Source organism: Ascidia mentula, chromosome 5 (assembly GCF_947561715.1).
Source record: "Ascidia mentula chromosome 5, kaAscMent1.1, whole genome shotgun sequence".
Taxonomy (NCBI): Eukaryota; Metazoa; Chordata; class Ascidiacea; order Phlebobranchia; family Ascidiidae; genus Ascidia; species Ascidia mentula.
Window position 1 is genome coordinate 9632652 of NC_138570.1, and position 12501 is coordinate 9645152.

Here is a 12501-nt window from a genome sequence, read left to right on the forward strand (position 1 = left end):
TCCCTTCAACTTGACGAAAGTGATGCGATTGGCCAGGCCTGTGTCACGAAGGTTATTTGGATAATGAAACACAGCCTCCGAGGAAGTCAGTTATCAGGCTCGTGCAGACGCGGTGAAAAATAATACCTAAACCTTTCAAAAACATGAAACTATTTGCTCGTATTTATTACAGAAAATGTGAGGGGTAGTGGCAAAACAATTTGTAACTTGCCATATACTGTTGTGGCTTCACATATTTTTTATGGTCCTAAACAGTGAGTAAACTTTCATTGTTCGTTGGACGCTGCTATGGTGGAAAAGTTTAAATTCATTTTCACTATGACTGTTTTCCATACAATACCATTTTGTTTCCATACGATTTTTGGCGTGTCACCAAGCAACATTGGTGTAAGCACAAGACTACAACCAAGAAAGTGTTTTGTTGTAAAAAACTAATTAATGAGGCAAAAAGGGGACAAATATTGCCCTTTAGTGCATTTTGGGGGTAGCGGCCCTGACACACTCTGCCTTCGGCTAACCAACTTTTCCGACACCTATCGCTCTCATGCATTATTGATGTCTTACCGTGCGTGCATTTTGTCCGCGTAGGCGAAGGGGCAAAATTTGCGGCACACTTTTAATTATTCAGCACCGTCGCATTGCGAAGCATTTCGCGACATGGGCGAATGAATCATGTTTGCAATTATCGCCACGGGTGTCGTGTATTCTTTAGTCCACACATTCCAATTTGCGGATCAGAGATAAAAAAAAAATGTAATTCTAAATGGCATGAATTGCCACAAAAAAATCTCGGAATTGAGAAAGGAAATATTCACGAGGTTTTTATACATTTTGCTTGATCCGAAAACCTGGACAATTTTGCAAATATTCGACTGGGTCTGTTCTAAACCCATCATTTCACAATTTGGACCGATGTTTTTGTGCCCGTGACGAACGGCGTTCTTATGAAGTAATAAAAGTAATTCACCAATGCATTTCTCTGTTCCAAACATTTCACAACAACAATCCTTTGTGCGCTTAAATCACGTTTCACTCACAGAGCGAGATCAAGTTTCGCAGGCCATTGTTGCCGTGTCCAATCACGTGACCCCGAAACAAAGCAATGAGAGTACGGCAGCTTAATTTTCGAAGCGGGAGTTTTTATAACAACATAAGTTGCCAGAGCACAGCCCACAGTCCAATGAAGGTACTGTGGATTTGTACCATATAGTGTAGGTTAAAATCATTGTGAGGCCTTTAGTGGGGACATGGATACTTGTAGCAGATATTTTTTTGTTGTGGTCAATGTACTCTTTTTGGTAAGTAAGTATATAATGTGGCTGGTGAGGAACGTTTTTTTTTCTGTATAGGATATAAAAAAAATAGTGTTAACAGACAAGGTTTCTTTAGCCTGAGTCACTACATCCAAAACCCAGCATAGTTCAGTGTTGATTAGCAATTACGAAGTATAGTATTTTTTAGAAATAAAAATCAAATTCTCTGTTTAGGTTTTCGGGTTATTGTTGCTTGGCCTTTCGGTTTGGTTGCAGTACAGTTCCCCCATCCACGAATTCTTGCTTGCCGAGCACACAAGTCGGGTGGTTATTTACGTGGTGCTGATCGTCGGTTGCTTTGCTCTGTTTATCGGTAAACCACCGCTTTGCACTTAACCCTGGGAAAGATTGCGGTTGTATTAATCTTTAATGGCAGCTAAGTTGGAAAGACGGACGCTTTTTCGTATACAAACATTTCGTGTCAGTTCTGGTCCTGATGGTATGGAAATGGCGACATTGACGTAGTTAATGTGTTCAATTACTTAGTGACATTTTAATCATAACGCACAGAACATTTTAACACATTGACAAAATTCTGCATAATAATAGCTTTCTAAAGAAAGCTAGGTTCTAAACATGTTTATTTTGATCGTAGTTGATTCAACGTCCAAAAAGGGGGTCCGAAAGTTTAGCAGGGAAACCAAAAAAGGACACATTCCTAACTTTTACTTTCGAAAGTTGTAGTGTTTTTTTTAGTCAATAAGCCATTTACAGCGCCCCACAACTTTTTATGTAATACGCCCCATCTTTCCCAACACCGGCCCTGCCCAGAATAAAGAAAGCAGGGAAGGTCCGCAGAAGCTTTTAACTGCGTGCTTGTAACATTACAAGAATAAGTTTAACAATCAATTTGTTCATTCAGGCCTATGTGGACTTTTGGGAGGAATATTTCTAAAACCATGGCTGCTGGGCATTGTAAGAAAAGTTATATTTAATCCCGTAACAGTGAAAAGCAGATCTTAAAATCAAGGTTTGTAATTTTAGTACTTGGTTGTCAACGCGTCCGTGTTGATTATGGTGATGGTCGTCTTCATTTACGGCCTTGTGAATAAAGACGTTTTGAAAAACGAAACCAACAATGTTTGGAATTCCCTAAGCGACGAAACCAAGTATATAATTCAATACCGGGTGAGTTGTAATTAACTGCAAAATGATGCCAAGTGCAAACGTGAGCATTTAAAGGAATTATTTATAACCCGCATACACATTCTTATGTATTCTTAGTTTAACTGTTGTGGATTTCAAAGTCACCTTGATTGGAACCAGACCACACTCCACCAATCGTGTTTCAACAGTTCAATGCCCAACAACGACACCCTATGGCAGGTTTGTTTCATAATTAGTGATGCTTTGTACATTATTATTTATTACAATTGCGTTTTTAGCATTTGCAAGATTTATGTCTTTCAGAACGGATGTTACTTAGCAACCCTGCGATGGGTTGACGAAAATTCCTTGGCATTTGGTTTATCTGTGGGGTTTTTCTTCTTCTTGATAGTGAGTGCATTTCATCAATTCCTATTAATAATTCACTTCAACAGTTAAAAACACAAAAACTTTTAAAAGGCTTCCCTTAAATGTGTTTGTAAAAGTATTGACATCAAGTAATGTAAAACCCGAGCACTTTTACAACGTGGATGTTTTAAATCATTGAAGTACGAAATGTTGACAAGTAACACACTCTCTTAGTCTCAAAGTGTTTGAACTGAAACCGTGACGTTTTGCATTTGAAGATGTTGCAAGTGGTCATTACTGTTTTCTTGATCTTCGAGTCGCGGCAAAGAACATCGAAAAAAAAGTTGCCTATCCGGGAGCCCACGGAGAGCGAAATGAGCTTGAACACATAAACGACCCAAAACCGTACCTTATACATTTTGTGTAGAAACCTCATGTGGTTGGTATATGTGGTTTTCCATTACTACCTGTACCATTTTGAATGTAGTAGCATACATGTGGTGGCCAACCCTTCCACTGTGTATTGACCTGTCATATACAAACTGCAAGATCTAGAAATGCCACTTTTATTAAAAACATTATTTAAAAGTGTCATTTTTATGTATTTTTGGATGCTTAGCTTTTCTTTATGACGTGGCATAAGTTTGCACATATCTATTTTATTCAATCTTTGTAAACGTCTAGCGCAAAATAAAACATGACAAATCAAAACTATGGGCCGACATCGGAAAAAAACACTGCTTGGGTCATGTGAGAAGAGCCAATATTACAGGACAATTGCAACATAAATTTGGAAAAGCAGACTAAATGTTAAACTACGAGATATATTGTTTGTGCTCAATGTGGGTACATTATTTTTTGGGCGCATTTATATCATTTTTTTAAGGTATGACGAATTGAAACATAACAGCGAACTTAAAGCGAAAAAAAAACACATTGAAAAGGCAAACAATTCTCATAGACGGAAGTACAACAGTGAATAGGAAATCAAAGTAGCACAGTCATAGCGCCATCTAAAAACATGCGAAACTACTAAAGACACGAACAACTTTTTGTTACTAGGTTCCAGATCTCAAATGCCTGCGTCCGTATTTATCGTGGTAGTAGCTGTCACGCGAAAAACGTCTTTCGCGGTCATACGCTTGATTGTGGTAAACCCCCCTATGACGTCTGCGGTCTTCTTCGTCATCGCTGTCAACGTCACGCCTACGACGTGGCGATCTTCCCAGTGAACGATCGTCGTTTACTTTGTTTGTTTTTCCGACAGAATGAACCAGGCATCCGGCGACGATAATTTGAATGATCTACATATATCAGGATACAATTGCTAATGCGACAGCACTAAGCAGTCAAAACTTAGAGCACGCCCAGCATCTCAAAGGTCGAAAAGTCTTTTACAGATAATGTATTGTTACCAGAAAAATTTAAATCATAATATTTTTAGTATTTCTGACTAAAATTTTCGGAAAATTTCCGGATTCGACTTGTCCGGAACTTAACCTTAATCGTATAAAGTTGGAGGTAGAAATGATTCGTAATCTTTTGGCTAACCGCCATTATTGCAGCGCGTATCACTAAAGGTTAGAAACACGTGCTCCAGTGTTGGCCTGCTAGACAAGATTTTGTTAATTTCTGTGAGCCGAATAGGTTGCCCACCCCTGCGATATACTATATACTGCCCCCCAAAAAATACAGGCATTTGCAGGAAGTAATTAACAGCAATGGAAAAGCAACACAAGGTTTTGTTGGCAACTTACTTGAAACAAGATGACAAAGCCTGCAATAATACCGAGGACTATGACGTTTGTGTCGACCCACTCAGCCATTCTGTCGTAACAAGATGCCTATAACAGAAATGTATTGCTTATTACCAACAGTTTTGCGTATTTGACAGCTGCAGCGAGCCATCCAGCTGTTTCGGCGCCCGTAAATTTAACGTACCTGCAAATGCACTTACACAATAACGCAATAAACGTTACACCGAAACAGAATGCAATTGTTCAGCGATTCACTGTGGCGTAACAATAGAATAGCGTGATGCCAATAGTGAGAGTACCGGAGCGAGCTTTTAATAATCGTAACGTACAAGAAAAGCTCTAATGTAAAGGTTCCCAAACTGGGGTCGGGGTCCTGTAGGGTGTGGCACGCCACATTTTATGGGGCAACTTCACACAAAGTACAGCATTTAGTTGTGCCAAGTACGCCCTCCTGGGAGTCATTACAGTTGTTGCAATAAAAAGTCCAAATATTACTGTCAAACATGAGGGACGGTAGAAAATTTTAACCTGTTAAAGAGTTGCCAGCGCAAACGTTTGGCAACCCCTGCCTTAATGTATCAAGTTTGTTTTGCTTACGCTCCAAGGATCTGTTGAGTTCACGAGGACGCTGTTATTGATGCAAGAGGCGTGGAATTGTCCGTTCCACTCAGATGAGTTGCTGTATCCGCAACAACTGAACTAAAATATGAGCACAAAGTTAAAATGCGCTGTCAAGGTGAATTTACAAATGGAGGTACTTGAAAATACCTTTTTGAAGTGTCCAATAAATTTTGTTGTGTATTCACGGGTATAAAACATATAAAATGTACTAATTTGGGGGTAAAGTCAAAAATTTGGGGCGATTGTCAAAAAAATTAACCACTAAGATAAGATTAATGACATTTTGAATAATGACTAGATTATTGAAAAGGTATACTCCGGACGTTGCTCAGCATTTTCCACAGGAAGTAAATTGCACCCCGGGTTAAGTTGCTCCACAAACCCGACTTGCGAGAAACAACAAAACCGGCGAAGGTGCAAGTGTATAAAAAATACTACACTTTAAAGAGAGGCTGTCGATGAATATTTTATCAATGTAACTCTATAGTGGTGTGTTTAACAAACAAAACATTCTCATACTCTATCCTGGATTAAGTATTTTGTTTCGTTGCTGAATCCCGTCCAAATACTCAAAAACTGATCCTTGAGATTGTCCCTGTTGACCAGACTGTAAACGAGGAGCCCGATTTCGAAAAGTAGAATCAGCGTCACAATGCAAATATACTAAAACACAATATAACCATGTTGATTCTGGTGACACAATCCTTTATAGGCCAACTTTATTTCCTTGAGTCAACTATGGGAAGTTTCATATATCCCAAGCGTTGTGATGACCAACTAAATCGATTGCGACAACAGGTGAATGTGTGGTAATTTTATGCTAATGCCGCCAATGTCAATGCTAAAAATTCCGTACATTGAAAACCAGACTAGTCTTAATTGTTACGTTTCAAAGGGGTTTCTTAAAAAAGATTGGAAGGTCGGCTCTTCACATGTTTAATGCAAAACGTGGCATATCAATTTACGTGTAAGTAAAGCCTTCGCAAGTCTGTAAACCATCTTTTTCCAACAACAGGCACATGTTACATACTTAAATTCGCAGATGCTGTTCGTCCAGCAAAGGATACTTTGCTATTCTATCGTTCTTGTTTGTGAAAAACGAATGTCATAAAAAGTATACTGGACCTAAGTACACAATCCAAACGCATCATTATCCAACAATCTAAATTGCTACACTCAGCCCTAGAACCTAAAATAACTAAAGGTGTGTGCGAAGCTACACTTACTGTCCCAAGAAAACATCTGGACTCGTAGCAAGCTCCCAACGCGCCGACCAAACCTGCAAAACAATAGAAGCAAAAACAAAACGTTACGAATCATTCGTCACGGAAGAGTCAAATGTTATGGAATACGCTTACACAAAACATACTCATTCAACTTTTGGTGCTCCTTGCCAGCTTGAAATCTCAGTGCGGTTTTTTACAACAACACAGCCTCGAAATGTCTACACGACTTTTTGAAAAGTTTATTTACCGCTTTGGGGGAGGCAAATACTTTGGAATTTACTGGTTTTTGGGCAAAAGAGTCGTCGATACAGCCGTTGCTATCACAACGGTTCAAAAATATCACACCAAGATGCTAATCATGTTTACGTTTAAAACTTGGCAACTTAATCTCGGCATAGTCTCGATAACATGATTTTTTTGAGATTTACCTAACACAGCCATCGCACCACCCGCTCCCAGCAAACTATAAATAACGACCGAACTTGCTTTCAGGGAAACAAGAGCTTCATGTGTCCCGGAGGCATATTGGAGCCAAATTGAAAAGCCGATCAATGCAATGCCACCAACCTGTCACAATAAATAATCAACTATGGTTAAATGTCCTCTTTTGTTGCAGAAAACTGTTAAAATTTACCAGCAAGATCAAGTTCAAGACGACGTAAATATATTTTAAACAAGTATTCATTTCCAGTTCGGTAGAGTTCTCAGGTAAACCTAATTTAGCAGCATCAACTACTTGTTAACGACAGTTTCTGTGTAACGAATCCGCTCGTAATCAATTGTCTACACTCGCGGCTAAAACCGCATAGAAACTCCTAGGCCTCAAACTCGCTGTTCGCAAATTTCGCACAATATTCGACTTTCCAATTACAAGGGATTAGTGCCTTCAATAGCTGCTTGACTGTGCTCGTCCCTTGCCCTTTCCACGCCAGAGTTCAACCAAAACAGCCGTCACTTTTTCGTACATTCAACCAGCGGGAGGTTTTCAAATTGGTGCTGGCGAACAATGAAGCTGGTGGCGCGGGACAGCCGCCAAACGTTCAATTATTTGGCTATAACCCTAACCTCACAAGACTTCACTATACGTGGCCTGGCGCCACTTTAGCCTTATCTGCGTAGATATTGGCACACAGCTTTCATTGCCTTTCGTATTTGCTGCAACGACGTCAATTACTCGAAATTTCCCCAGGATATAAAGAGTTATGGTCGTTCGATATACGACCCCTTGTGTGGAATTGGCAAACATCGCTTTTGTGCTTTGTCTCCTATTTTTTGCGCAAACGTGCCTGTCTGCAAAAGCGACACACAGTTTTAAGAGGATTTGGAAGGTCTTTTCACGATATCTTTAAATTTATCGTACTGATTTACTGACAAGCTTCCCCTTCCTTTCATGCTCCGATGGTGTGCGAAGTCATGGTAAATGACCGTGCATAGTGAGCACGTAAAGTGACCGAAAAAGGGGTTTGGCCAACATAAACTGCCGAAGTGCACCAATTACCCATCGATGATCATTTCTTCTGTTTTTTTTACAACACAGTTCAGTTAAAGAGTGAGAAATATATTGATGATTTCACGCTGTGTCTTGCGGTAGAGTAAAAATCAACGTCACTTAACTCAAGCGTAAGTTTTGTGATCATGAAATACAATCCTGAAGGCAACCCTATAGATAGAACGAACGAAAATATGGGGCTTATAAGTTTTCGCCAAACTTGGAATCTGCGCAAATAAAATTGCTATAGTTTAGTGTAATAATTTAAATATATAATCAAAAATAACAGGTGGTTGTGCAACTATCTTATAATTAAGCTGAAGTATTGCTTTGTGCACACCTAACCGTTAACATACGAATTATTTTCTGTATATGGATCGAAAGTTTGGCAATAAACTCCGTGTCCCGGTGTATTTATATTTTCCATGTATGGCGCCGCCATTGAAAGCATACATAACTATCTAAAATCTGTTTATCCTTGGTTCCGACTTCGCGTCATCAATGGGTCTGACGTCACAATTCTACAGGTAAAGATTTTTGGTTCGCGTGTAGCGCTGCGGTAAATCATTTAGTGGAAAATTTAAGGAGAAACTGTCAAAGAAAATAGTACCAACAATCAAAAAAATAAAATTTATGTTTAGGAGAAGAAAATCGTTTGGAATTAACCGCAAATAACACGTCTGGCATCACTGTTGAGCAGAATATGTTTTTTTTTATTGTCAAATAACGGCACACATGTGTCGAACGTCGTAGACCCGTGGCTAGTTTCGTGGAATGACAAAAGTAACATTTGCAAACTTGTAAAAGAAAAGCGGTGATGCGCATGGAAAAGGGCCTTTCCCTATGACAAGACCGCGGGGAAAAGAGGAAAACATGATTGTAAAATGGAAATCGCTTTGAAACGATTTGTAACACATGTTGTGGCATTTGGTCCTTATAAACCTTCACGCAATTTCTATCAAGGTATGTACAGATTGTTCTTGTAAATAAAATCAAAATTTGCATTTGTTTGGTTGTGTTTTAATTTTACCCTGCAACAAAATTGTTCTCTTAACCGTTTAGTGGCCCTCAGATGGCAGAGTTCGAATGCAGGCAACGTTGGTCTTTCACAGAAAGTCCCAAAGTTCCAAGTGGTAAGTAGCTGTGAAACAAAGAGTATCAATACACAATTTGAAATAAATTTTTATTTGTGTTCAGTTCTGTGTAACATCAAATGGATGCCGCAGTGCTTATGGTAAGATATTTTGTTTCGTTTATAAATTTTTAATCAGCAAATATAATTCCTAATTTGTGGTTTGTTATGACAATTTATTTATCTTCCTTTAGAGGTGTCCAAAACTGTTCTGTATCATGACCTTGGGCTCACAGTTCGAGATCTTCGGTTCCAACACACCAACATGTTGGCAGTCCGCAACAAAAAGATAATTATTAGATTTGAGGTGCGAAATGTTTTAACTGAAATATTTTTTTAATGTTCACCTTTGTTAATCAGTAACATAAAACTAATCAATGTTGATAGTAAATTTTATGCTTTTCAGAAACTAAAGGCCATCATATGTACAGATGCTGTCCTACTTATTGATCCGCCATTTTCAAGCTCAAAACCACACACTACCCAATACAGTGATATTGCAAAATTTTGGGACAAATTACCGATACTACTGACAGGGTCTATGTTGTACACAAGCAACTTGCCTTTAGAATACAGAGCAATTGAAGCTATATTTATGCATATTGTATGAGTCCAATTGTTGTTTATCATAATAAGGTCATTACTTGATATGTTGTGTGTAGATATCAAATTTCAAGCAGACACTTGAGACCACAGAACCTGGAATAAACAAACTATTAAAGGTTTTAACTGACCCCACAACGCTTGTTGTGGACAGATCATTAATTCATGTTCTTCTTCAAAACAGTGCAAGGTATATAAAGCTTCAGAACAATGGTGGAGATTAATATTTTTACAAGACCCCTAATTAGTTACCATAGTTGACATCAGAAAGATAATATTTGTCAAAGCTTAAAGCTGACAGATTTCAACCTGGACATAAGCGTTTCCATTTTATGGTATAAAGCATAAAGCAGTTTAATTCTAACTTAATTGATATTAAAAAAAAACACACTGTTGATTATAGGTTGAATACATTTGCAACTTCAGTTCGCGAGTTTTGTGACTTATTGGAAGAAATATTGGAATATGATGAGGACATACGTAACCTGTGCATCAGCATCGATGTGGGAGAAGGTGGAAGGTAATTGCCATGTCAAAAACATAACACAACTTAAGGCAGTTCTTTGACATTGTCTGTTGCGGCAATGCTAGGAAAACTACATTCAGTTAATTGCATCATGTTATTTAGACAAAGTAACAAACCACACAAAATGAGGTCTGCACTCATATTTTTTGTGTCCCAGGACATTATATGATGCTTTTATCTTTAACCCTTATGAAAATACGACGGTTGGCAAGGAAGACTCGGAAAAAATGGAACAAAGAAAATTTGTAAGAATGCCTCGTCGCATCGACCACAAATACAAGATTAATCTTCAGGATGAAATGGAAACTTTGCTTGATTCCTTTTTGCGAGATGTAAGTAGCTTCATGTGCCACTTCTCCCTTTATCCAAATTCACAAAATCGGAATCTCACAGTTTATTTTCCTAAATCAGAAAGCATGTAAATGTTATTTACTTAATATTGATACGTAATGTAAGCTGTTTGTACGTAGTTTGATACCGAACGGATTGTTTGATACCAATGTGAAATAGTCGATATACCCCGTTACTTAGCGGACAGGACCGACCTTAGTCACCTAACTGCATGAGAGACATGATAGATTGAAAAATGTGTTTGTGGCTGACTTAACCGGCTGGCCCAATCTAGTCCTCTAAACTGAGACAAACACAAGTGGTAAGCTTAATCTCCTTCCCAACCTGCGCTGCATGCCCACAAAATACGAGTTATCATTTTTGAGACGTCTCGGTCCCGTACAGCTGAGCTTGCAAATAACCCGACCTCCTACGTCTAAATATAGCCAATAACACTTTTCTAGGCTGAGGAAATATCCAATAAAGTCGGCGAAATTAAAGAAGCGATCGAAAATTCAAACACAGCAATCCTTATCAACCTGGACAGGTAAAATAGGCTACGTATGCATATCACTTAAATTCTAGTTCTCAATTTCCTTCGCAGTCACCGAAATATGCTTCTGCGTCTCGAGCTACAGTTGACGATGGGAATGTTTTCTTGCACAGTTTTCGGAATGCTGGGTATGGCGTTTGGAATGAACCTGGAATCGTCGTGGGAAGAGGTAAAAGTTATTTATTAAAAGTATGACAAAGAAGTCATTTCAAAGACTGCTTAAGTGCTCTACTAAAACTTAATTTGTAATGAGCACAATTTAGACACATGCCAAAAACTTTATTTGATTGCCTTAACATTTGAAATTTTGTTTCAGAATCCACTCGCTTTTTGGGCGGTTTCTGCCGTAATGTTTGGCGGTGCTGGCGTTGTTTGGAGGTCTCTGCTCATGACGCTGCGAAAAAACACAATCGCCTCGTCATCGTCACAAAGCCAGGTTAGGTTAACTATTTTTTAATTCATGGCCACGTGGTGAATGTTGTAACCAAATGAACCATACTTGGTTTCGTGGCTATTTGCGGTTTATTTACAAACAAAATAAGAAGGCAACAAATGATTGCTTGGGGGTAATAAGGTAATTTGCTTCCGCCAACATCAGTGCTGCAGACAAAACAATCAGCCATTTCTAGCTTGACATGCTATTAAACTACTGGCATTTGTTCAAAGACTTCACTGTTAATTTTTACGTATTTCTATAGAGCATGGACGTTGACCAGCATCCCAGGAAACCAGACTCAAACACACATAACGGGACTAGTTTGCCTTTCTCACAGGAGAGGGAGGGCATGTCAACAAAGCGCCCCGCAAACTACAATCCGCTTACACCCCGTGCACGCCCATGGAACGGCTCATCAAACAATTCCGCTGTCGGTGCGGACATGCAGCCATACGACATAAACGGAAATGCGCAACCTCACGAAGTTTTACGAAGCCATTCATTGTCGTCCAATAAACCCAACTTCGCTAGCAAAGGGTCATTCCGCATGCGCCCGCTGAGCGTTACCCCAGATCCAACAGCAAATTTGCTTTGCGGCAAGAGCAAACACAGACATGTAACCACATGCGTGTATGACCTTGGATAATCATAGCAAGGTTGTGCCATTTGTGTAAGGTTAAATCTATATACACCCACTTTGTTCAGCCTGTGCCGTTAATGAAAATAGCTCTATATAACAACCCAATTGAAAAAGCAAACGTACACAAAGAGCAGAATGCACTCTGTCTTGAACTTGAATAGATTTGGCCTATCTGGATTATGTGGGTTAGTTTAAATGTCATTGCCCAGAATTTTTTTTATGGAAACCGCAGTACCCGTGCGCCTATTGTTCAAACAAAAGAGCGCGCGTACTTTGCTCTCTACCCAGCTTTCCCATTGTAACCGAATTGTAATGACCTTTGTACCTTCCTTCGCGCATCATTTTCTTTTTCGCCGTTGCGAAATGATTTGGTGAATAAACCAGTTTTCCATTTGCTTGTTTGAATATACGCGCGACATA

The 12501-nt window shown here is 39.1% G+C and overlaps 3 protein-coding genes across 3 annotated transcripts; 2 read left to right on the forward strand and 1 right to left on the reverse strand.

The window, feature by feature from the left end:
• Positions 1 to 1157: 1157 nt before the first annotated feature.
• Positions 1158 to 3187, forward strand: LOC145903310 (CD82 antigen-like). Its single transcript, XM_082991387.1, has 7 exons — positions 1158 to 1298; positions 1488 to 1626; positions 2176 to 2228; positions 2298 to 2441; positions 2538 to 2639; positions 2724 to 2810; positions 3047 to 3187. Exons 1-7 carry the CDS (start codon positions 1248 to 1250, stop codon positions 3158 to 3160), a joined length of 690 nt encoding a protein of 229 aa, XP_082847513.1. The 5' UTR covers positions 1158 to 1247; the 3' UTR covers positions 3161 to 3187.
• LOC145903308 (tetraspanin-9-like) lies at positions 3050 to 7631 on the reverse strand. Its single transcript, XM_082991386.1, has 7 exons — positions 7007 to 7631; positions 6801 to 6939; positions 6373 to 6425; positions 5666 to 5809; positions 5123 to 5224; positions 4526 to 4612; positions 3050 to 4072 (listed from the first exon to the last, which is right to left on the reverse strand). Exons 1-7 carry the CDS (start codon positions 7055 to 7057, stop codon positions 3827 to 3829), a joined length of 822 nt encoding a protein of 273 aa, XP_082847512.1. The 5' UTR covers positions 7058 to 7631; the 3' UTR covers positions 3050 to 3826.
• Positions 7632 to 8709: 1078 nt separating this feature from the next.
• LOC145902565 (magnesium transporter MRS2 homolog, mitochondrial-like) lies at positions 8710 to 12417 on the forward strand. Its single transcript, XM_082990587.1, has 12 exons — positions 8710 to 8824; positions 8924 to 8994; positions 9059 to 9095; positions 9188 to 9300; positions 9400 to 9597; positions 9656 to 9786; positions 10000 to 10116; positions 10280 to 10454; positions 10917 to 10999; positions 11057 to 11174; positions 11322 to 11441; positions 11704 to 12417. The coding sequence occupies exons 1-12, from the start codon at positions 8746 to 8748 to the stop codon at positions 12085 to 12087; spliced, it is 1626 nt and encodes a 541-aa protein (XP_082846713.1). The 5' UTR covers positions 8710 to 8745; the 3' UTR covers positions 12088 to 12417.
• Positions 12418 to 12501: the final 84 nt, after the last annotated feature.

Coding starts and splice junctions, on each gene's coding strand:
- LOC145903310 (XM_082991387.1), top strand. CDS start 1,248: ATGGATACTTGTAGCAGATATTTTTTTGTTGTGGTCAATGTACTCTTT. Junction 1,627..2,175: donor TTGCTTTGCTCTGTTTATCG/GTAAACCACCGC, acceptor TTGTTCATTCAG/GCCTATGTGGACTTTTGGGA. Junction 2,229..2,297: donor AACCATGGCTGCTGGGCATT/GTAAGAAAAGTT, acceptor TTGTAATTTTAG/TACTTGGTTGTCAACGCGTC.
- LOC145903308 (XM_082991386.1), bottom strand. CDS start 7,057: ATGAATACTTGTTTAAAATATATTTACGTCGTCTTGAACTTGATCTTG. Junction 5,810..6,372: donor CCAGATGTTTTCTTGGGACA/GTAAGTGTAGCT, acceptor ATTGTGTTTTAG/TATATTTGCATTGTGACGCT. Junction 4,613..5,122: donor ACTCAACAGATCCTTGGAGC/GTAAGCAAAACA, acceptor TTTCTGTTATAG/GCATCTTGTTACGACAGAAT.
- LOC145902565 (XM_082990587.1), top strand. CDS start 8,746: ATGGAAATCGCTTTGAAACGATTTGTAACACATGTTGTGGCATTTGGT. Junction 8,995..9,058: donor AAGTCCCAAAGTTCCAAGTG/GTAAGTAGCTGT, acceptor ATTTGTGTTCAG/TTCTGTGTAACATCAAATGG. Junction 9,096..9,187: donor TGGATGCCGCAGTGCTTATG/GTAAGATATTTT, acceptor ATCTTCCTTTAG/AGGTGTCCAAAACTGTTCTG.